The sequence below is a fragment of the Pinus tabuliformis genome, chromosome J (assembly GCF_031772625.1).
Source record: "Pinus tabuliformis cultivar Carrire ecotype Pingquan chromosome J, CPIR1, whole genome shotgun sequence".
Classification (NCBI taxonomy): Eukaryota; Viridiplantae; Streptophyta; class Pinopsida; order Pinales; family Pinaceae; genus Pinus; species Pinus tabuliformis.
The window spans coordinates 169,764,987-169,790,293 of NC_142295.1; the positions used below are offsets into that span (position 1 = coordinate 169,764,987).

At 38.3% G+C, this 25,307-nt stretch overlaps 1 protein-coding gene across 1 annotated transcript; it reads right to left on the minus strand.

Moving 5' to 3' along the window:
- Positions 1-19,589: 19,589 nt before the first annotated feature.
- Positions 19,590-22,528, minus strand: LOC149226208 (pentatricopeptide repeat-containing protein At1g03100, mitochondrial-like). The gene is made up of 2 exons (XM_089377434.1): positions 21,943-22,528; positions 19,590-21,864 (listed from the first exon to the last, which is right to left on the minus strand). The coding sequence occupies exons 1-2, from the start codon at positions 22,157-22,159 to the stop codon at positions 19,793-19,795; spliced, it is 2,289 nt and encodes a 762-aa protein (XP_089233560.1). The 5' UTR covers positions 22,160-22,528; the 3' UTR covers positions 19,590-19,792.
- Positions 22,529-25,307: the final 2,779 nt, after the last annotated feature.

Consider the following 25,307-nt stretch of genomic DNA (forward strand, 5'->3'; position numbering starts at 1 on the left):
ATATGCAAGTGCAGTCGGTACCTTGATGTATGCAATGGTCTGTACTAGACCAGACATTGCATATGCAGTGAGAGTATTGAGTAGGTTTATGTCAAAACTAGGGAAGTAGCATTGGACAACAATGAAGCAGGTTTTCAGGTATTTGTGTGGCACTAGCGATTATGGTTTGTGCTACCAAGGAAGACCAGGATTGGACAGAGTTTTGGACATCCGTGGCTTTGTTGATGTAGACTGGGCTGGAGATATGGATCAGAGGAGATCTACAAGTCGATATGTGTTTAACCTATTTGGAGGAGCAGTCAGTTGGATAAGCAAGAGACAGTTCGTAGTGGCACTTTCAACTACAAAGGTAGGATACATGGCAACCACTCATGCAAACAAGGAAGCAATATGGTTGTAGAGATTGTGTTCAAGTATGGAGTTGGTGCAATTTTTTTGGCAAAGAACCCTATTTATCATTAAAAAACAAAGCACATTGATGTTCAGTATCGCTTTGTGAGGGATATGGTTGAGGACAAAAAGGAGTTGTTGGTAAAGGTGGACACTTTGAAGAACTTCGTAGATGCATTGAAAAAGTGTGTGAGCATTGAGAAGTTTTCTTGGTGTAGAGAAATAATGGGCATTGCAGAGTTGGACCAATGACTAAGCTCTCATGTGACATTCTGTGTGGAAAATAAAACAACAAGTGGGAGAATGTTGGGTGTGTGTTATATTCTTTCCATGACTAGTCACACACGTGGGGGACGAAGCGGGGGTGGGGAGGGGAGGTCTAAAGCCCCCTCTGTTCGTTGCGTCGGGTGCAGTGCCCCAAGAAATTTGTTTTCCCTCTATATATGTGGATCCAAGGATGGGGGCAGACCCAAGGATGGTGGACGAACCTACCCATGGTTTTGTGCATGGGTTTTGCACATGGTTTTGGGCATGATGGTTTTCTGCCCATGGTATTTTGTAGATCTGGTTAAGGGAACTACAATTATGTTCTAATCCAGGGTTAATGGATAGAGGTTTTTGAATGCTTCGACATGTATATATATATATATATATATATATGTATGTATTGTAACATTGAAAAGAACATAATGAAAAGTCAATCTGGTAGTCCCTGCTTTGGAATCCAGGGAAAATATCTATGTATTTGTTTTATGTTTTCTCCATTGTTGATCCAGACTTAAACAAGAACGCAACAAATTACAGAGATAACCATATACACAAAGATGCATCGGAAATAATACTTCATTTCATTAATGGAAAATACCGAAATATGCTTACAACCAGAAATGGAAATAAACCAGCTAGGGCAATGGTAGCTTATCTCTGAGAAGAGATGTGTGGCTACATGCCTCTGAACTGTAAAGGCTACATTGTGGCAGACAACCTGTCCTTTTACAAAATGTGACTTGTTACTTATAGTATTTTTCAGTTACAATACCACGGGTCAATTCCATGGGTGGATTTTACAATACCACGAGCAGATGCCATTTACAATACCATGGGTAAATTCCATGGGTCGATGAATAATATGGTTGGATGAGTACCATGGGTTGATGCCATTTTCCATTCGGATCAATTGTATATTTTCTGTTTTTAAGAATTCGTTTGCAGATAATTTATGTACAGGGTTAAAACCTACAACATTTACGCATGGAGTTATTGATTATAAATAATCATTCATTATTTATTTTCCCTGGTATATTTAATTGAAAATTTTAAGTGAAATTAAGATTTTGTTTGTACTTCTGGTATCAAAGCGAGATTTAGTAAAACAATTACCAAAACTAATAATTTTTTAACCAAACTAAGTAAAATTTCTTTATTGAACCTAGTAAATAATATTTTTCACTAGATTTGATGTATGTGTGCACACTTGAGTGGGCCTAATGATTAAAACATGTTTTCTCCTAAGAGGTCACATGTTCAAATCCAAAGGGGGTAGAGTATGCCTACTTCCATAGACATTAGCAATCAAATCATTGCACAAAATATTACACACACACACACACACACCAAACCTAGTAAAATTTAAAACATAAAGGAGTCATCAAGAAAAAACAAGTCCCAATGATTAAATAAATAAAAAATTACAAAGCCATAAGGAAAACATAAAATCTTTGAAATCTTGTTTGTATGGCATTGATGTTGACATGAACACACAACATGAATAATTAATGGAAATGCTAACCAAACAAGGTACATAGCATAAAAATACATTGTAAAGAATAGAAGATATGTTACAAATATAATCATATTTAGAGGGCAAGAGAAACTGAAAGAGAGGAAGTAAATAGTGAGAATGTAGATACATTCAATAAAATGATGGGAAGATTGGAGCAAATCATGCCTCAGTGATTTATAACCTAAAGTAGAGAAATACCAAGGATATATGTCTTAGAATATTAAGCAACCCATGATTTCGAGATATAAATTATCAAAAATTAAAATGGATTTTGGAATTGATGATAAACACATTGATCTGAAACAACTTAAAGCATAACAAAAACTTGCTCATAAAAATGAAGGAATCAACATCAAGCCCTCAATATAAGAAATAGTGGATGAGGCCCTTGAAGTGTTGAAATTTAGTACCGGAGGACAGGTGGTTCCCTAAGGCTTTGATCTTTGGTCTAGGGAAAAGTGTCCAAAAGAATTTAATTTTTCTCCTAAAGTAACTTTATAATTTTTATAAAGTTAAATCTAATTTGAAAGTGACTTTAAGTGATAAAGTTACTAAGTCTAATTTTAAAGTGACTTTATAAAGTCAATGAAAAATTAGAAAGGAAAAGTGACTTTGGAAATAAATGACTAAGTGGGTCTTTATTAAAGTGGGGTGAATTAAAAAATAGAAAGTGAGATTTAAATGAGCATTTAATCTCAGCCATTGATCTAAATCTATTTCAGCCATTGGATTTAGGGATCACCCAAAAGTCATTTAGGGTTGGGTTAAGGGAGGAAAAGGGGGAAAAGATCATTCATTCTTTCATGAGCAGATTGGGAGAAGGAGAGCAAGAGAGCAAGGGAGATTTCTGGACAAGGAGGAGAAAGAGGCAGCAGTTTGGCACACACACCAAGGCAGCACTTCAGCAAATCCGAACAGCATAAAGAACAAGCAGAAAAAGGCAGTTTTTGTGAGCAAAATAGTGGAAAAATTATTTTTCAGCACGAATATCGAGGAGGCGATTTTCTGCACTTTTTCCGAGTGCTGTCCGTACAAGTCCGTACGGCCGTCCGTACGGTCCGTACATCCGTATGTCCGTACGGTCCGTACATCCGTACGGTCTGTACAGCTCTTCCAGCATTTTTCAGATTGTCGTTTGGGCTGAAAACAGATAAGTTTTGCTTGCTGGAAATTTCTGTTTTTGCTGAAATTATTTGCTGAAAATTTTCTCTGTAAAAGGCATTTTCCAGAAATAAAGAAGAGCTCTCAAACTGGTTTTCCCCAAGAGTTGTAGGGGGTTTTTCCAGGGTCAAGTTGACCAAAAATCACTGAGTTTAAATGTGTTTTAATGGCTGTTTTAATTGCTGATTTTTTATTTCTGCAATTTCCAGCACTCTGAAAAATTTCCAGAATTTGTGTTTTCAGCAATATTTATTTTTTCAGTCTGTTAAATGTATGGCTATGGGAATGGGCATTTAACTATATGGGAGAAATAAGGTGAAACTGAAAACCGGGGTGGGAAACAGAAATTTTTACATGGTATCAGAGCTTGAGTGCTGAAGGGCAGTTTGGGACAGCAAAAGAGAAAAAATACAGCTGCTGATTTTTTCACTCAGAAAATTCCAGCAAGCTGATTTTTCATAAACATCAGGTTTATCTTTACCACAGCAGTGCTATTTTTCAGTTTTAGGACAGCAAGATGTCATTGGGATTGAGGGTGGAGGATAGGTTGGATGGGCATACAAATTACAGCGTTTGGAAGGAGAGAATGCAGAGTATCTTTGAGGAGGCAGAAGTCTGGGATATCATGGTGCATACCGCACAAAACCCTGTTGTTGTGCCTACTGATGCTACTCAGTTGGCAGCTTATAATAAAACGAACAACAAGGGTAAGAGGCTGATTCTAGACGGAATCAAAGACCATTGCATTCCTCATGTGAGAGGAAAGAGCAATGCCCATGAGATGTGGACAGCATTGTCCAATCTCTACCAGAGTACCAATGAGAACCGGAAGATGGTCCTGAAGGAGAAGTTGAAAAACATTAAGATGGGGAATGATAGTGCAGCTGGATATCTCACAAAGATTACCAATGTGAGAGATGAGTTGGCAGCGATTGGAGAGGCCATTCCATCCACTGAGTTGGTGCGTATTGCAGTGAATGGCCTCCCCCGTTCATGGTTGAACTTTGCTGATGGGGTTTGTGCACGTGAGACCCTTCCCACATGGGAGAGGTTTTGGGATGATTGTATTCAGACAGAGATCAGGAAAGGACAGCTTGGGGCAACCAAGCCAGTTGAGCAGGATGAGGACGTAGCACTGATGGCAGGAGGCAAGAAAGGCAAAGGGAAGAAGCAGGCTTCCACAAGCGGTGGTGGAGGCAAAGGCAAAGGTAAAGGTAAACAGGGTAACTCACAAAAGGACTATTCCAAAGTGAAGTGTTGGAATTGTCAGAAGATGGGACATTATGCAGTTGTGTGTCCGGAGAAGAAGAAGAAGAAGGGGAAGACCCAGGATGTGGCAGCGTCAGCTGAGATTGAGGACTTTGCAGGTCGTTTTGACCGGGAGTTTGCGTTCACTACATGTGAGTCCTCTAGTGCAGGATCACCTGCCACACAGGTTCAGAGGGAGCATGCTTTTCCCTCGATTAGCGGAGCATCTACAGGTATCTGGTATGTGGACAGTGGGGCTTCACGTCACATGACAGGAGTCCGGGAGTACTTCTCAGAGCTTTCAGAGAGTGGCACTGATATTGAGGTAGTACTCGGTGATGACAGAGTTGTTAGAGCAGTCGGGGTGGGGACAGTGACATTTCAGAGGGAGTCCAAACCTCCCTTGAAGGTGTCAGAGGTTCTTTATGTGCCAGGGATGAGGAAGAACCTCATATCCGTCTCAGCTTTGGAGGACAGAGGATATGAGGTACTGTTCAGGGAAGGACAGGTGTTGATGTATCCCAGGGGCTCTCCAGCTGATTCAGCTAGAGTGATAGGTGTACGCCATGCAAAGGTGTACAAGTTTGCATTCCAGCCCCCTTTGGCATTGAGCTGTAGTACCGACAGCAGAGCTAGCAGTTCTGAGCTGTGTGAGATTTGGCACCGCAGGATGGGACACATGTATCATGGAGCCTTGAGGACATTGCGGGAGATCACCACAAGTGTGCCAGATTTCAGTACTGATCACTTCGATACTTGCAGAGGTTGTGCGATGGGCAAGTTTGCCAAATCCCCTTTTCCCAGCAGTGACAGCAGAGCGACGGGGATACTTGATTTGATTCATTCCGATGTGAGCGGTCGGATGTCTCATGTTTCCTTGAGTGGATATGAGTACTATGTCTTATTCATTGATGATCACTCCAGGAGGACCTGGATTTATTTCTTGAAGACCAAGAGTGAGGTCTTCAAGCGGTTTCAGGAGTTCAGAGCTCTTGTGGAGACTCAGACAGGTCGAAAGATCAAGTCCCTGAGGTCGGACAATGGAGGAGAGTACACCCTTGGAGAGTTTGTTGACTATTGTGCGGAGGCAGGCATTAGGAGGGAGTTCACTGTTCCTTACAACCCCCAGCAGAACGGGGTTGCGGAGAGGAAGAACAGATCCATCATAGGGGCTGCCAAAGCCATGTTACATGATCAGGGGTTGCCATTGTTCTTGTGGGCAGAGGCCTGCAATACAGCTGTTTACTTGCAGAACAGGAGTCCGCATCGTGCCTTGGGGCACATGACTCCGGAGGAGGCTTTCTCTGGGAAGAAGCCTGATCTTGGTCATCTTCATATCCTTGGATGCATTACATACTCCTATATACCCAAGGAGGAGAGGACCAAACTAGAGCCCACCGCAGAGAAGGGTATCTTTGTGGGCTACAGTGAGACCTCAAAGGCCTTTCGGATTTACATTCCTGCACAGAGGAAAGTTGTTGTCAGACGGGATGTGAAGTTCGAGGAGGACAGGGCCTTTAGGAGGTCACGGGAGTTAGAGTATCTGGATCAGCCAGACCCTCAGCAGCAGTTGAGTCAGTCGCAGGGATCCAGTGGGCAGGGATCAGGAGGATCCGGAGGTACATCTATGAGGATGTCAGGTCCATCAGTGAGCAGTGGCTCGCCGAGCCAGAGGGGTGGTGCTCCGGGTAGCATGCAGAGCAGTTCACAGAGCAGTTCACTAGGGAGTCCACTGATGGACAGTTCACACGGTACCTCAGCTTCTACAGGTTCAGGTACAGGCAGGAGGACAGCAGACAGACAGTCAGGAGTTCAGGCTACTGATGGGGATGAGGAGGAGAAGTTTCATTCTCCTATGGGAGAAGCATGCTCAGGGAAGAGGAAGCCCAAGTGGCTTCAGGACACCTTGAGAGATGCCACATCTGTTGCTGAGCCGAAGAGGCCGGTCAGAGAGAGTAGACCACCTGAGAGATTTTGTAGCTATATGGCGATGGTTACCAGCATCCTTGACTCTGAGCCTTCTAGCTATGAGGAGGCAGCTAGCCAGCAGGTCTGGAGAGAGGCCATGCAGAGGAGTATTCTTCTATCATGAAGAATGATGTTTGGGAGGTGGTGCCGAGGCCTGAGGGCAAATCCGTGGTTACTTCCAGATGGCTTTACAAGGTAAAGCATGCTGCAGATGGCAGCATTGAGAAATTCAAAGCAAGGTTTGTGGCTAGAGGGTTCTCACAGGTAGAGGGAGTTGATTATGAGGAGACCTTCGCTCCCGTGGCTCGATATACTTCGATCCGCTCCATTATATCGATAGCAGCAGAGATGGGTTGGAAGATCCACCAGATGGATGTGAAGACCGCATTTCTCAATGGCTTCATACAGGAGGAGGTGTACATTGAGCAGCCACAGGGCTTTGAGGTGCATGGGAAGGAGTCCCATGTGTGCAGATTGAAGAAGGCCCTTTATGGCCTGAAGCAAGCTCCCAGAGCTTGGTACTCCAGGATAGATGCATACTTGCAGGGGATGGGTTTCACAAAGAGTGAGGCAGATCCGAACCTTTACTTTATTGTGATTGGTGAGGAGCCTCTCATTCTGGTGCTGTATGTGGATGACTTGATCATTACAGGTGCAGAGAGACTCATAGAGCACTGCAAGAGAGATCTTGCGACGGAGTTTGAGATGAAGGACATCGGCTTGATGCATTACTTTTTGGGTTTGGAGGTGTGGCAGGAGGAGGGGCATTTCTTCCTGGGGCAGGGGAAGTATATTGTGGACATCCTTAGCAGATTCCACATGGAGGATTGTAGACCCATGTCGACACCGATGATCACCAACTGGAAGAAGCTTCATGCTTCGGATTCCGAGTTGGTGGATCCCACATTGTACAGGCAGCTGATTGGTTCCTTGATGTATTTGGTCAACACCAGACCAGATATCTGTTTTGCAGTCAACACGATGAGTCAGTTTATGTGTGAGCCTAGGAAGGTTCACTGGGTAGCTGCAAAACACATTTTGCGGTACTTGCAGGGGACAGTGGATTATGGTCTGGACTACAGGCAGGGAGATGGAGTGAGATTGGCAGGATACACTGATTCTGATTGGGCAGGTTGTGCTTCTGATAGGAAGAGCACTTCAGGGTGTTGTTTTGGGTTGGGTTCAGCAGTAGTGTCATGGTTCAGCCGAAAGCAGCAGTCAGTAGCACTGAGTTCAGCGGAAGCAGAGTATATGGCAGCCAGTCTAGCTAGTTGTGAGGCCATCTGGCTTCGCAAGATGTTGTTTGGCTTATTTGGTCAGCCGTTGAGACCTTCAGTGATTTACTGTGATAATCAGAGTTGCATTAAACTCACGGAGAATCCAGTATTTCATGACAGGTCAAAGCATATCGAGATCAGATATCATTTCATCAGAGACTATGTTCAGAAGGGAGCTGTGAAGCTTGAGTATATTTCCACTGATGAGCAGGTTGCAGATATTCTTACCAAAGCCTTACCACGGGGCAAGCATGTCTACTTCAGAGACAAGATGGGTGTGGTGAGGAACACCTTCCTCGGTAAGAGGGAGTGTTGAAATTTAGTACCGGAGGACAGGTGGTTCCCTAAGGCTTTGATCTTTGGCCTAGAGAAAAGTGTCCAAAAGAATTTAATTTTTCTCCTAAAGTAACTTTATAATTTTTATAAAGTTAAATCTAATTTGAAAGTGACTTTAAGTGATAAAGTTACTAAGTCTAATTTTAAAGTGACTTTATAAAGTCAATGAAAAATTAGAAAGGAAAAGTGACTTTGGAAATAAATGACTAAGTGGGTCTTTATTAAAGTGGGGTGAATTAAAAAATAGAAAGTGAGATTTAAATGAGCATTTAATCTCAGCCATTGATCTAAATCTATTTCAGCCATTGGATTTAGGGATCACCCAAAAGTCATTTAGGGTTGGGTTAAGGGAGGAAAAGGGGGAAAAGATCATTCATTCTTTCATGAGCAGATTGGGAGAAGGAGAGCAAGAGAGCAAGGGAGATTTCTGGACAAGGAGGAGAAAGAGGCAGCAGTTTGGCACACACACCAAGGCAGCACTTCAGCAAATCCGAACAGCATAAAGAACAAGCAGAAAAATGCAGTTTTTGTGAGCAAAATAGTGGAAAAATTATTTTTCAGCACGAATATCGAGGAGGCGATTTTCTGCACTTTTTCCGAGGGCTGTCCGTACAAGTCCGTACGGCCGTCCGTACAGTCCGTACAAGTCCGTACGGTCCGTACAGTCCGTACAGTCCGTACATCCGTACGGTCCGTACAGCTCTTCCAGCATTTTTCAGATTGTCGTTTGGGCTGAAAACAGATAAGTTTTGCTTGCTGGAAATTTCTGTTTTTGCTGAAATTATTTGCTGAAAATTTTCTCTGTAAAAGGCATTTTCCAGAAATAAAGAAGAGCTCTCAAACTGGTTTTCCCCAAGAGTTGTAGGGGGTTTTTCCAGGGTCAAGTTGACCAAAAATCACTGAGTTTAAATGTGTTTTAATGGCTGTTTTAATTGCTGATTTTTTATTTCTGCAATTTCCAGCACTCTGAAAAATTTCCAGAATTTGTGTTTTCAGCAATATTTATTTTTTCAGTCTGTTAAATGTATGGCTATGGGAATGGGCATTTAACTATATGGGAGAAATAAGGTGAAACTGAAAACCGGGGTGGGAAACAGAAATTTTTACATGAAGAAACTATAAAACTTCTCATAGAAGAAAATGAATACATGTGAATCGTTGTAACTATGCCAAAAAGAAAGCTCAATTTTATTTCAAATAATTCATGCTCCCACTAGTGACAACATTTTTACCTTTTTGTATTCCCATTTTTGGAGTTTCCTAAATTAAAATTGGCATAAAAAGAGTTTACAAAGAATTATCAAATCTACCCTAAAATAATCGACTCATTAAAAATTCCCCACAGTGTGTGTCAAGGGGATTCAAGCCCTTGTCTCGAGATGCAAGTAATTGAACTTATGAGGGGGCTTGGCCCTCCCCACAAGTGACATCCAACATGTATTTATGACATCGCTTTCGTAGTTTGTGTTATGATGTGGCTTGGGAAGTGGGTTGTCCTTGTAGGACAACTTGATATTTTGCTATGTTCTCTCGTTATTCTCGTAGTTAGCATGGAAGGTGGTAAGGGTGGTGTTCTTTGACGTTTGCTCACAAACCAAGTTTGAAGGGAGGTCCCACTAGTTGGTTTCCTAAGTATGTTGTTGCATGGTGTTTTCCTGCCACTTTTGCACCTAGTTGAGGTACTCCTAGCTTGGTTTCATTTTAAGATTTTTCTATTTCAGAAGTCTCTCTTTGTAATTCGACAAGCTAGTATGGCTTTCCCTTTATCGATTATGTCACAATTCCTTTTATATTTGGTTTAGTCTCTGATTCTAGGATGAGAGAAGAGTTTTATTGGCTTTTGTGTGCTCATGGGTGTTGGGTTGTTTCCATGTCTATTTGGTTTGGTGCTTAAGAGGTTTTATCCACCAGCTTAGGGTTTATGTTCTTAAGCGGGTTTTTCTTGCTTTTGAGTTTTCAGAATTGGCTTTGGTAGGGTGTCTCCTTTCTCGGCTTTTGAGCATTTGGTTGTTTTTGGTTTGGTGCTCACACGAATTGATGGTCTTCAATTCCTAAACGAGAGTGTCTCTCACTCACCGTAAAGTCACAAGGGAGTTTAGAAGTTTTGTCTTTCTGTCTTGTGTGGAATTCCATCTCGTCTTTGCCTCCTCCTTGATGGGCTCTCTAATTTCTTTGTCAAGGTTAGAGAAGTTATGGGCTTTTGGTACCCAATCCTTTGTGGCCTTTATTTATTTTGTGTGCTCTCTATTGGGGTGTGTCTTCTTCTTTTCTTGCAAGTGAGGTAGGTGGTTTTTGGGTGGATTCTTACTCAATATGGTGCAGTGAAGAGCTTCCTCGAGAGGATGGGGAAAAAGAGGGTTAGGTCAATCTCATAACTGCAATTCGAGTGGAGGCTCAACAATCAATGGCAAGATATAATGATAGAATGAAGATTTCCACAATTATTCATATTCATAGAAGATTTCCAGATGGAGCTGTGTATAGGATTAATATCCTATCCAACTGTCCAACTTAATTATTTAAATATTTTTAAATTAAATATTCCTTTATTATTAATTAAATTTCTTATTTATCCCCCCCATTTGACTTGACCCTTAACAACCCCCTTTTTTGGAATAATTTCAATATTTTTCCCTAACGGCTAATTAATTTATTTTCTATTTAAGGCTAACCAAAACTTACATATTATCATTCAATATTCTCTGGTCCATGATGATGGGTGGAGGGTCCACCCGAAATGTTGAACATGATATTAATCTTATACATAGTTCCATCCATAAATCTTTTACGAAGATATAATGAGACCACCCCTGTGGAAATTCATAACATCATTTCACACATGGAAGATGAAGTGTATTTCAGTCGTCATATTATCCTAGATCAACGTGTGGAGATGGAAAATCACAGTTAGACTCCTAAACTAGCAACACCAAGTCTCACTAGACCTGTTATATGCAAACAATTGACCTCTATTGGCACATCAAAATTCTCTTGGTACAATTTCTAGTGGAGTGCTCAAAGACTCAAAGACAACTATTTTTGTGCATTGATGAAGTTCTGCAAAAGGTGCAGAAATTAGATGATAAAGTCTCAATTCTAGTTAAGAGGTTAGTTGACCTTCCTGCCACTCCACCAGAAATTGACATTGATCTGTCTTTTCCGGTGGACTCCTCGTCTAGTTGATATGGTCTATATAGATACATCTTTTGTTCTACTGCTAATAGCCAAGACGTTTTTTTTTTTTTTTTTTTAAATGGGACTCTGCAAATCATAAGATTACTAGTTTACTATGGTTTCAATTGTGTCAAGAGTAGTTGATTAATACTTTTTTGGATATACAATCTTAAGACTTTAAATCTCTATAGTTGGTCTGGTTACCCTTGGAAAACAAAAAACAGTTGATGAGATTCTATGTACTTCTTTTTGATGATAATATAAATTGTATGACCTTAACAACAAAAAATGACTCGTTAAACACCAAAATGAGAGATAGGTTAGGATTTCTAGAAAATATAAAATGTCTTAAGGTTGGATTAAAAAATATAAAAATAACAATGCAACAAAATAAGTAGAAAGTTATCAAAATTTCAACTCAATCTCAAGAATGTTAAAGTCACACCAAATGTAGGGAAAAGAAAAACAGTGTTTGCTCATGTAAAGTTCAAGTTGTTCGAGTGGTCAAAACACTAGAGTGATTAATAAAGGAATGGTGGAATACTCAACTAGATGAGAACTAAGGTCAAATCCCCCTAGCACAATTAGATTTTGAAGGTTTCATTTTGTAAGGCGATCAAGGTTCAAAACTCATTGTAGTTGAGATGAGACACAAAAAAAACATAGCAATGGTTAAGGGTTGGTGTGGCCAAGGCCAAGTGTGATCTTTGGGTGGTTGTAATGGCTTAGATGCCCTTGGGTCATGGTTTCTTAAATGACAGCCTATTCCCGCAAGTCATAGACACACTAACAAAAAAAAAACAAAATGAGAACTATGTTGGTATTGAATTTTCATTAGCATTGTTGTCCCTTGATAGTGGGTTGCAACGCTCAATTTTTCATATTATAAGCAGATTTGCATCAAAGAATGAGGAATGCAATGCTAAAATAGTTTTTTCATCCCATGTCCTCCCTCCTCAGCTTATGATAATACCTTCTTCTTCATGAGGCACTTGTTCTTGGACGATAACACTCTAAGACCCCTTGTTCAAATGCTCAATTTGCCAAGGGATGTAGTTTATGCTCTTGAATCCTATTTATGGGAATCTACAATTGACCATGACATCAAATAGAAGAATATCTCATTAAATGAAAGAACATTTCAAAATAGAATTTGACATAAAAAAACATAAAAGTTTTGCCCGAAATATCCCTCACTACCCTTTCTTTAAAGACAAAAGCAATATTTAAAGGGCAAGCAATGTTCTCTACCTAAAAATAACAAAGTAACTCAATTGTAAATCATTATTCATTAATTATATTTCTTGGTATATCTAATTGAAAACTTTAAATCAAATTAAGTTTCTGCCACATTTCACTAGCTTTGCACTCTCCTCCCAACTATCCTCTATCTTTTATTGTGCATATGAATCAATAATAACCTAATTAGAGCACCATTAATGCTAACTAATATTATCTAAGAAAAACAAGTAAATAACCTAATTAGAGCACCATTAATACTAACTAATATTATCTAAGAAAAACAAGTAAAAGTCTATCACTTTGTTAGTGTAAACTCAATTATAAATTATTTATCATGCAATATATTAGCAAAACACCGACGAGATTTTGTTCACAAATTGAATAAGGAAAAGAACATTATCTTAATCTTGCTTAATCCTATGACTATTTATGCTTTGGAACATCCAAGAATGCTTCTTGTCTATGTAATGCACAAATGAGATTCAAGTTTCAATAGCAAAACACCGACGAGATTTTGTTCACAAATTGAATAAGGAAAAGAACATTATCTTAATCTTGCTTAATCCTATGACTATTTATGCTTTGGACCATCCAAGAATGCTTCTTGTCTATGTAATGCACAAATGAGATTCAAGTTTCAATAGAGAATTTGTTTATGGTTTTTTTATTAGTGTTATTTAAATTACAAGATTACCTATTATGCACTTTATTAATGAAATTGGTGAGCTGGTTTAGTGAAAATGTATTATGGTTGCACTTTACTAAAACTTGTGTGGAGAGGTGCTTTTTATCGCGTAGTATGAGGGAGATGTGTAATTCTTTCTTAACATGGAGTTGACACATGATACTTGCAAAAATATTAATAACAAATATATATATATATATATATATATATATATATATGTGTGGTTCACATACACCAAGATCGGTGGCCGCTATGTCCACAAAAACTATCCAGGCAGATCCACCCAGGATCACTTCCCACCGGCTCATTAGCAAAGCCTAACCCTGAGAGTTTTGACAAAAATTGACTTAGTGACCTCCCATTAACAACGAGAACTCGACCAATTGAGCTAACCATAAATAAAATATTTTCATGTCAACCATAAATAAAATATTTCAATATCCAACTTAAGTAAAATAATTTTATATCACTTTTATATATAAAGCAATTAAAAATAACAAATTTTTTATTTCACCAATAGGTGTTTTCTACATCCTAGTGTGAGGGAGATGTGCAATTCCTTTATGCTTAAAATGGAGTTGAGATATGATTTAAAGAAAAAAAATTAACAAAAAATATTTCAATCTTGATCATAAATTAAATATTTCAATATCAACTTTCTTTATATATATATAGAAAAAAAAAAGAACTAGCGTAAATCCATTTTGATTTTGGATTTATCATGGGCAAGCTAAGATCAAGTTTTGAAAGATTATTTTTTTTTAATTAAAAAAATTTGAGAAAAGATGAATACTTTGAAAAATTTGATCCATTTCAATAGATGATAGATACGAAATTAAAATAGATCTATTCCTATATATTTTAAAATGACTCAGTCAAAATCAAATACTTCTTTTTAAAAAACTTGGCCAAACTTTATGACTCTCCCATTACTTTTGCTCCCATAAATAAATAATAAAACCGAGTATACAACAAGTGTGTACAAGTCTAACTCTGGCATTTTCTCTCGAACTCACATTATTACTCTATGGTGTTTTCTTGCGTGTATCTCTCTTACATTGTTAATAGTGTACACATATTAGTGGGTATCTGAACGTTGAGATCAGAGTCTCTTTAGAGTTCAACAAATTCAAGCTCAGGATTTCTTTCTTGTCCAAATATTCTCCTCGAAATCTAACTTCCACGCAATTTGAATGATTTGCCGGCACATCAAAATCCCCCTCTCCTAATGTCAGGCCATCGGTACATAGGTAACACATTATCACTCAGTGCTCAATCAAATATTTTCAATATTTCTTCATTTTCAACCAGACTTCCACACATTTACCATTGTTGAGTTTCCTATTGTCCACTAGTAAAATCATTGGTCCTTTTCGGCCCATGCCTATGGCTTGTTCATTTTGTTGTTTTTAAACCATTCTGCTGATTAAACACACACACACAGTTCCATCTTTGTGATTTCTTTAGCTCATGCCCATTCCATGTTTGTACCCTGCGAATCATTGTTTCTGGATTGCAAGTGACATTGAATTTCATTTGGACCCTCACTATGGCTGCACATGATAATTTGAGGGACTGTTAACTCCCAAGCTCCCGACATTTCTCAAATCTTAGCAGATTGATATAGGCAAAACCAACTCTTCATGGAAACTCTTGCACAACACTTTTAGACCAAAATGATGTAAGACATGATAAACATGTTCTCAACCTCGCAACAGGGTCTCCAAAAACCACAAGTTTTCAATCCAAAGGTTTTCATTCTTTGACAGATTCTGCCTCTCCTATTGCAACAGTTTTCACACTTCCTGTCGCTGCCCATGCTCATCCATCATGCTCCAATATCTTCTATTTCATTTGACTCCCCTCTCGCAAACACTGGCACACCTAAACAATCTCATGAACCAAGGTAACCTCAAATACAGTCCATTCCATGCCTACTATTTTTCTAGGAACATACTTCACTGTTAATTTTTCAAGTTGCTCATATCGTTGGTGCATCAGACTGTTCCAACTCTAATACATGGCGAGCCTATGGTATTGCAGAATCATTTAGATTTTGTCCATTCAGAGTTGCTTTCACAATGCTCTACTCCCTAAGTAGTTTTCCAAACGGTTTACAAAAACTTCCCACTTCAAAAGGGAGGATTCCTTGAATCACACAATCCTCAATATCCCCATCCTACCGTGGACAATACCAAATCCTTGCTCCCATCATGCACCTCAGATATAAAGAAAGCTGCAAAACAAATTAAATCATTCTAAGTACAACCCTACCTATGTAGTTTCTCTTGGTCATGGTCTTTCAACTCTAGATGCAATACCTTCTATATATATATACATGTTTGTCCTCAAATTTTAGCATTCTTCTACTAGTTTTGTTGTTAAGCAAGGATGCCATTCAACGTTATTTTGCCACTAGTTCCTACACTCCATTTTTAATAGGAACATGAGTTCCTGCCGAGGACCCAAGTACATAAAGCTTAAGAATTAATTTGTAACATGGGTCCTTAACAAGGTCCCAACTATACAAAGCCCAAGAATTATTTCGTATTGTACTGGTATCCCCAACTACGACAGATATTAAGGTTGATGTCCTCCAAGCCAGGAGGAATTGGTGAAACTTAGGTTAGCAAAAATGTATTGTAGTTGTACTTGATCTATTTTGTACTTTTGAGGGACTCCATCAAAATTGAGCATCCGTCTATTTTATTGGGGTATTGGTCAAACTTGATCATTGGGGTATTGGTCAAACTTGATCACTCTCCTACAATTTGAAACTCCTATATAGATATTTTTTTTAGTTTGATTGACCAATGGAGATTTGAACCTTGAATCTCTTAGTTTTACATAAAACTTCATAACATGGCCATCACCAATTGAGCTGCACCTGCTGTGTACTGGTCCAATCATCTTCTCTCAAACTTGCTCTTGTGCATCTTTGGTCCATTGCTAGCATTATAAATATACCAGAAAGACCACAGAGATTTTGTTTAAGAAGAATAACGTTACCTTTCTCTTCCTCAATCCTCTGGCTGATCACACTTTGGTGCCACCAAGAATTCTTCTCCCACGTCTAATGCTCAAATTTCAATATAGATGTTGATTGATCTTTACTAGTGAAAACTAAGTTCTAGGATTATCTTGATTGATTGTTACTAGTGAAAACTAGTTCTAGGATTATCTATTATGAGGTCTGCTAGCAAAAACCCAAGTGGATGTGGTTTAAAACTAAAGAATAGTATTACCTTACTCTTCCTGCTGATCACACTTTTGAACAATCAAGTATGTTTCCCTTGTGTGATGCTCAGATGATATTCACATTTCAATACAGATACTCATTGTTCTTTACTGATGCAAGCTAATACATAAAATTATCTATTTTGTGGTCTGCGAGTCAAACATCAAAGAGATTTGACCTAAAACTAACGTTACCCTACTCTTCCTCGATCTCTTGGTGATCAGGCATTGGTGCAACCAAGACGTCTTGTGTAATGCTCAAATGGTATTTGAATTTCAGGGATGTTCATTGTTCTTCATTGGTGAATACTAAGTTACAACTTACAGGATTATCTATTCGTCGAAAAAACCAAAGAGATTTGGATTAAACTTTTGAAGAAGAAAAAAAGTAATAATGCTATCTTATTATTCCTCAATCCTCCTACAGATCACACCGTGGAGAACACAATAATACTTCTCTTCCCATGTAATATTCAAATGAAGTTCAAATTTCAATATGGAAGTTCATTATACTTTATCGGTGCAAGTTATGTTATGGGATTATCTGTTCTGCCGTCTGCTAGTTAAAGACCAAAAGGATTTGGTTTAAAAAATGGAATAAGATGAATAACATTACCTCACTCTGCTAGTTAAAAACCAAAAAGATTTGGTTTAAAAAAAGGAATAAGATGAAGAACGTTACCTTACTCTTCCTTGCTTCTCCTGTTGATCACACTTCGGAGCAACCAAGGATGTTTCTCCTCATGCGTGACGTTCATATGTTATTTAAATTGCAATAGAGATGTTCATTATTCTTCAGTGGTGCAAGCCATGTTACATTGTTATGTTATCCACTCTGTAGTCTGCTAGTGAAACCAAATCTGTTTGATGTTTTATCAACAGCCCACAGAATTAATAATCCATTAACATAGCTTGCAGCAGTAGAGAATACTTAACATCCCTCTTTAAATTGGAATTATCATCACACAAGAGGAGAAGCGATCATGGTTGCTCCAAAGTGTCATTAGCATAAGGATCAAGGGAGAAGGTTATGTTATTATTTTTATTCTTTATTTAAACCAAATTTTTTTCGTGTTTCTCTAGCGATCCATAAGATAGATAATCTTGTAACTTAGCTTGTATTAATAAAGAACAACGAACATATCTATCGATATTTGAATGTCATTTGAACATCACACAAGAAGAGAAGCATTCTTGGCTGCTTCAAAGTGAGATAAGCAGAATGATCGAGGAAGAGTAAGATGTCATTATTCTTCTTATTCTTCTCTTTGGTTTTTCACTAGCAAACTGCATGATAGATAATTTTGTAACCTAGCATGCAGTGTGCACTAAAAATAATAATGAACATCTCTACTGCATTTTGAAGATCAATTGAACACCAGACATGAAGAGAAGCGATCTTGATTGCTGCAAAGTATGATCAAAAGGAAAATTAAGGAAGACTAAGATAACATTATTCTTCTTACTCTTTTCTTAAACCCATTCTCTTTGGTGTCTGGCAGACATATAATAGATAATCCTGTAGGCTGTAACTTAGCATGCACCAGCAAAGAACAATGCATCTCTATGAAACCTGGTCAAATAAAATAATTATAATCAACATATACGATAAAGAAATACAAATCTCAATGAAACCCCAAACAGATACTTGAAAATCAGATTAAAAATGACAAAATACAAAAAACTTTAGATGTTAATCTTCTACCTTCAATGCTCGCAATTATCTTTCTTGAATCAATCTGTAACTCGTTCTCCAATGCTGCTTCTAAATTATTTTCAACTTCAAACATATCCATTAAAAAATTCTAAAAACTGGGAAGATTTCTCCACCCAAGTACAGAAGCATAAGTGGTATTGGCTTGATTGGAGGGCAGTTTCTGTAACACCAGTTTTTGTTAGATAAACTTGACTCAGTGGTGGATTTGAGGTTGTATCAACAATTGTAGTTAATAGTTGTGGTTTTGGGCACCTGGTATTGGTAGCTCATGGTATTACATGTGGTTGAAACCATTAAAAAGCTTGAGGATTCTCCATTGTATTGTGCCAAAGAAGAGTGGCGGAGACTCACTTAGCTGGGGCCAGGATGTTGGCCGACTTGGCTGTGTTTTAGCCAAGAACAATAATAGATCTATTATTGTCTGGTTTTTCCTCGAATGGGGTTTTCCAGGGTAAATCATGGTGTATATGGTTTGAATGTCTTGTTGCTATGTGTGTGCTTATTATATTTATCTCTCTAGTATTCTCTGAAAGTATAACAAGTGGTATCAGAGCTCTGGTTGGCAAGAGTGGCTTGGGCAAACCCATCACCTTTAGAAAGAAGATCTCTAAAGAAAGATCCAGATTGTAACGAGGAGAAGAAAGTGGCAGAATCCATTCCCAGTCTTGTTCCTATGTCTGTGTTGGCTTCGAGAACATGGTTTGTGCATTGTTGCTTGATTATTATATTTATTTCTCTCATAATGTTCTGAATACTTTAATGTTGAAATTTAGTCTTCTAAAAGGTCCTCACAATATGCTATTGGAGCACGCTGATTCTCGAGCATAATTTGATCATTTTGCAGAGGAAAAGATGTTGACTCTGATACTTCTAAGCCTCTTGCATAAATGTTGATTCTGATCCATGCAAACCTTTTGCATAAATGTAATTTATATATAAGACTGATATACATTCTTTCGAAAGATGCAAAAAAGATAGATTCTAGATTAAGATGATTTTGAGAAGTGTTTCAATTACTGGTAACAATCATACAAAATGTAATATTTGTACATGGAAAAGACTAATAACTAATGCTGCAAATTCCCTTACCATGACTTGATGCATTCAGAGTCCAGACCTACGACCCCTATATAGACAATTTCCATTTCATCATAAAAAATAATACTGGTAGGAACAAGTCTTAAAGTGGGGTTTTGTGGCCAACTAGATAAAGCTAATGAGTTCTGTTCAGATGGCAAGGGCATACAGCGTCTAAAAAATACATAATTCAAAGATTTTGAAGGAAAACTGAATTCGAACAACCTTCAATAGTTTAGCACATTTCTCTTATGTAGGTAACATGCAAGTTCTCTGAGCTTGGGAAATATAACGGATAAGAAAGGTCAAGCTCCAAATATACATTAGTATTCCCAAAGTGTAAGGTAACAGGATAGGGCCGTGTATAAAAGCAGAAATCCTATTCTGAGATACAAAATGCTCTCTCTTTCTATCAATCACGTTTATGTAGCAGTCAAACCCACGCTTCAGATTATGCAAGATTACATTAACTTGAGAAAATAAATAACACTGACAGTTCAATCTAAACCTGCCCATTTTTTAAAAGCCATTACTTGTTCTCTCCTTGTAGATTGTGCTTCAGTTTGTGCTTTGGGAGTTCTTTTATTTTTATAAAGGTCTCTATGATATCTTAAGTATACCTGCCTGTAGTTAAATTTATTAACAAACATTTTCTGTCGTTCCATCAAAGAAATCACCTCAAGAGCTCTCTCAAAAAAACCCCCTCTAACAAAACTGTACAGTACAGTGTCAAGGAGCTCCTGATCAAACTTTAAGGGCTTGACTCCACTATCTGGGACTGCATATGCCATCCTTTTCATATTTTCCCAAAGCATTGTTATCTCCTGATACTGACCTCCAACAGCCGAATAGCCATGTATTAAAGAATGAAAGGTCTCTGCATTAGGTTGGTATCCCAAGGCTGTCATCTTCTTGAAAGCTTTCTGTGCATCATTCATTAGGTGTGCCTTGCAGAAGAAATGGATGACTGAGTTCCAATCATGTGTCCCAACAGCAACCTGCTGGTCATCTTTAATTTCATCTAACAATCGGGCCATTAAATTCGGTTTACTTTCCTTTGCCAATCCATTCATCAGTGATTGATAGCTATTAGTCAAGGAAGAGACCTTTGCCTCTCTCATCTGCTTGAAGAGGTCCAGAGCACCATGAAGATCCTTATTAGACAAATGTGACTCGATAAGAGCATTATAGCAGCTTTCATCGAGACGAAGACCTGCCTTCCTGATCTCTTTGAAAAGTGTAGCAGCCTCCTTTGGTTGCCGGGATTTACAATAAGCTTTCAAGAGTGAAGAGTAAACCCCAACCCCAACTGGAACATTGGCCGCATTCATGTCACCAATAATATCATGTGCCTGTTCTAGCCAACCCATTGCAACACAAGCATCAATCACCTGAGCACTAATCGAATTTTCTACCGAGACAGGCCCTTCCTCTCTATGCGCTTTTACAAGAAACTCCGATAAATCATTAGCTCTATTTGCTTCCAAGTAGCCCTTCACCAATTTAGCATAAGCCTTCTGATTTGGCATTAGTACATGGTTTTCAAAACTTACCAGCTCTCCATGACTGCTGGCTTCAACTAAGGACTGCGCTTGTAGCTTCTCGGCCTTAACCTGCATTGCAGAACAATTGCGCTGCTTTCCATACTCAATTGATGTGACATGGCCTTGTAATCCCTTCGCAACGGTGGCGAATACCGACTTAGTTGCAGCTAGCGAGCTCCAAGATACTTTTGCACGTTTTAACATATCCAATATAAGCTCCGACGCAGCATCCAGATCACCAAACTTCAGATGGGTTATCAGTAGGCTACTGTAAAATTGCTGATAATTTTGATCAGGCATTCCACGACTTTCCTCAACATGCCTCTTTAGCTTCTTCAATTCTTCTCTCTTGCCATTTTTCTCATAAATTTGAGCGCTTAGAGCAATCGAAGTAGGATCAGCCTTCACGCCCACTTCAGTCATCAAGACCAATAGCTCCTCTGCCTTCCTAATCATCCCAAAGGCCAGAGCCCCATTCAGGGAAATATTAAAGGATTCAGTATTGGGCTTCATTGCAAGTAATGATTTATTGCTCCTCTTCCTCGGATCCACCCTTCCATCTTTGAAGAAACAACAAATATCAATCACTATATCTGAAGCCAAACGGGCACCATTCTCTGTTTTCACCATGTGCGTTATCACTGTACTCCACATATTGACAGATGGGTATTCGTCCATGTCCATCATTATTCTCACAACAGTAGAGGCAGGGGCTGGCATTTGGGCCCTTGCGAGGCTCAAGCACAAATGTGTCAGAGCCTCGCGGTCCAGCAATTGTCTTTGCTTTTTCTCCTCCGTGACTGAAATGACCACAGCATAAGCCTTCTCGAGCCATTTTAAATCTCCAGCGTAGGCCAAGACACTTATCAGCCTGTTAACAAGAGACTTTCTTGGAAAATCTTCAAGTTGCTTGTAATTCTCGTAGCCCTTCAGAGCATCTTCGAGTCTCTGTTCGTTTAGGGCATTTTCCAGTTCTTCTGCCAATATGGCCGGGTTGCGAGCTTGCATCAAGATTCTAGGTGACCCTGCAGAGGAGAAATGCCTATAGAAAGGACTAAAACAAACGAACCCATGAAAAGCAAACGCGAGGTTAGTAATGATACCTTCATTAGACGATATACCCAGACAGGAGGCAAACTTGGGCTTGCTACAACAATGGTTTGAATAAATACCACTATTGTTTCCACAGTTATGTTGCCTTGCAACTCCAGCGGATTGATTGGACGAAGACTCAAGCAAGCATGAGATGAATTTTGACAAGAAATAAGGAAGAGCAGCAGTCGGCCTAGCCTCCTTCCTTTGGAGAGCTACAATGATCATGGCTACCACCCTAGGTTTTAAAATTGATTATGACAACTAGATGGTGAGGTCGAATTTTTCATAGCTTTGTGTAAAATCAGGTTTATTTGCTATAACGGAGAGGATAATATTGACCCGTTGCTTGAAATCATTGAGTCACGGGACCTTTCACTAAAACTTCCCATTCATTTTCCTGTATTGTTAGTTGCCTTGCGCGCAAGCAACCTGTACGAAGGAGGCTGCTCCAGTTGAATCTAATCTAATATCATAGAAAGGTTCCCAGCTAGTTGAATCCAGTATCAAGGAAGAGTTCCAGCCGGTTGAATTAAGTAACAATATCGGTTTTGCGTTGTTTCCTGTAGGGAATCCTTGATTGAGCTAAAGGGTTTAGGGTCTTGTCAAAGCTCTATTGTAGGGCCTTTTGACTGATTTTGTAGTTGTATTATAACAGGGCCTTTGCGAGTGATTTTGTAGTTGTATCAAAGTAAAAAAAAAAATTAATAAAGAATAGGTTATAGTGAGTTGATAGGTAGTATAATCAATTTGTTTAGGCATTGTTTTGACTGATTTTGTAGTTGTATTATAACAGGGCCTTTGCGAGTGATTTTGTAGTTGTATCAAAGTAAAAAAATTAATTAATAAAGAATAGGTTATAGTGAGTTGATAGGTAGTATAATCAATTTGTTTAGGCATTGTTTTGAGGGAGGGTGAGAAGGTTGGGTTATTTTATTATTAATTAGAAGGTTGGGTTAACTGATCAAATTATCAATTTGAGTAAGAAAAAGATTAAATTGCAATAAGAAAAAAGAAGATCAATTTTTAGTTGGTCGTCTCATAGATTATTTTTAGTCTTATGGACATGGACTCTAAAATAGCATTCATTCTCGCTGTAATTCTTTTTTGTTTGGAGTGAGTTGATAGATTGTATATTCAATTTTTCTTGTGATTTTTTTTTGGGTTGGGTGTTGAGGGTGATTTAAATTGTTTTAAAATAAATAAGTAGATAAAATTGATTGTTTTATGTCAAAATTATTAGATGAAATTATAATTTTTAATAACAAAATTATTGGATTTGGAGATTTTTTTTTTTTAATTGAGGGCAATGCAGCGTATTAGCTATCATTTCCAATTAATTGTATAGAGAAAGTTATTAAACTATGACCATATCCATGAAGATTAATCTCAATTGACCAATTTTCTCATGATTTTGAATCGTCCATACAACACTCATTCCATTGGGCGATGCTCACAAGGGTGAAGAAGTGGGATTGATACTAGTGAAATAAATAACATAGCATCAATTATCACCTCTGGAGCTGTGAAGAAGTGGGATTGATACTAGTGAAATAAATTACATAGCATCAATTATCACCTCTGGAGCTTGCACCATGTTGCAAGGTCTTCTTAGGAGGTCACTCATCCCAAAACTCCTATAATGGGTGACCTCACGGGAAGTAGGAGTCTTGGGATACACAATCTCTCAAGAAGTCCTAGTTACTGGGTGCAAGCCCCATAAGTGATGATTAATGCCATGTGATTTATTTTGCTAATATCAATCTCACATCTTCACCCGTTGAGCATCACCTAGTGCAATGAGTGCTAAGTGACTATTCAAATTCATGAGAAATTTGGTTAGTTGAGACTAAACTCATGGATATGGTCAATGACTTACTCTATGTAGTTAATCTTGAAAATGATATCTAAAAAAAATTGTTGAAAAAAACTTTGTCTACTTATATGATTATTTTTTTCGGTGTAAAAAGCTTGCATTTCAAAAGACAATATGGAATTTTTTTTTACAAGTAATAACAACTCGTAAAATTCAAAGCCCAATAGGCCAACATGAGTAGTTAAGTGTTGTGAATAACAGGTAAGAGGTATAAAGGTCAAAGTCCTTGAGTTGGTTGCTTCTACATATGTGGGCCTCACTTGATGTTCTTGTTGGTTAATGTACAATAATATATAGAGCCTAATGTACTCTAAGTTCCATCTTTGAAATGAAGGGAAGTGTCCACAGGTTTCCCGAGAATGTATTTCTAGGGAAAATAAACTCACAAAGTTAGGCAAGTTAGAGCATAGGGGCTTGGGGACAATTTTGTTAGGCTCGAGAGTATTGGGGCAGTTCCTCTGACTCAACCCTAAGCCTCCTTGGTGACAGGTGACAGGTCTACCAATTCTCTGATACAAAAAAAAAAAAAAAATGACACTCACAAAGTTCATATGCACCTCCAAGCCATATTAATTATTTCCAAGCTTAGGAACATTAAGGATTGGTCACAAAAAAATATTTGTCATATAGGAGTTAAACAAGGTTGTCCTTTGTCTCCTACCCCTTTTGGCATATCCAATGACAAGTTAGAGGGTTGTTTGGAAGAAGTATTTTGTCTTAGCTTGACTCTAGCTGCTATATGTTGACTCATATATGACTCACTTGCATAAAAATGTGCAAACCATTACAATTCAACTCTTTTCAAGAAAATTTGACAAAATAAAATAAAATAAAATAAAATAAATTTCATAAGTATGTGGGATCTCCTAGAAAAATAAGGGCATAGTTGGCTCTCAGATCATATTTTATGTTGTATGACTATTATATCTTGTGGCATGTGCTTATTTTATGATGATAGTATGATCCTTGTGCCTTAAAAATTATAAGAAACCAATAATTATAGTCCACTTCGAGGGGGGCCCACCTTTTACAAATAATACAATGAACAAGACAATATTTGATGATCCTAAGACTAGGTCTCCTTAATATATATGTAGGAGACGAAGCATACAATTACAATAAAATGAGATCATGAGGGGTTCTAGTCTACATAACAATATAACAATAGAAATGTAATCATTCAATATCTAGGGCTTAATAAGGGTTTTTTGGGTTAACATGAGGCTTATATAGGGCTTAACATGCCCCTCCCCTTCAAATAAGTGTTGTCTTCAACACTTGGCTATCTGTGGGTGTTTCTACATGAAACACTCTTCTTCCCATGATGCTTCTTCCACTGGTAGGTTCTTCCATGTGATGAAGTACTCAGTAATTGCTTCATTTCTCAACTACTTAGTACGTGTTTCCAATTTTTTTTTTGCAATTCTAGTATTATTTTCTCTTCTTCATTAATCATTGGTAGAAGAGTTTGGATTGGGATCTTATCAATGATGACCTTCT

Excerpts from the sequence above, each read along its gene's own strand:
- LOC149226208 (XM_089377434.1), bottom strand. The coding sequence starts at position 22,159 with ATGATCATTGTAGCTCTCCAAAGGAAGGAGGCTAGGCCGACTGCTGCT. Across the intron at positions 21,865-21,942 it reads GGGTATATCGTCTAATGAAG|GGTCACCTAGAATCTTGATG; the intron begins GTATCATTACTA and ends TCTCCTCTGCAG.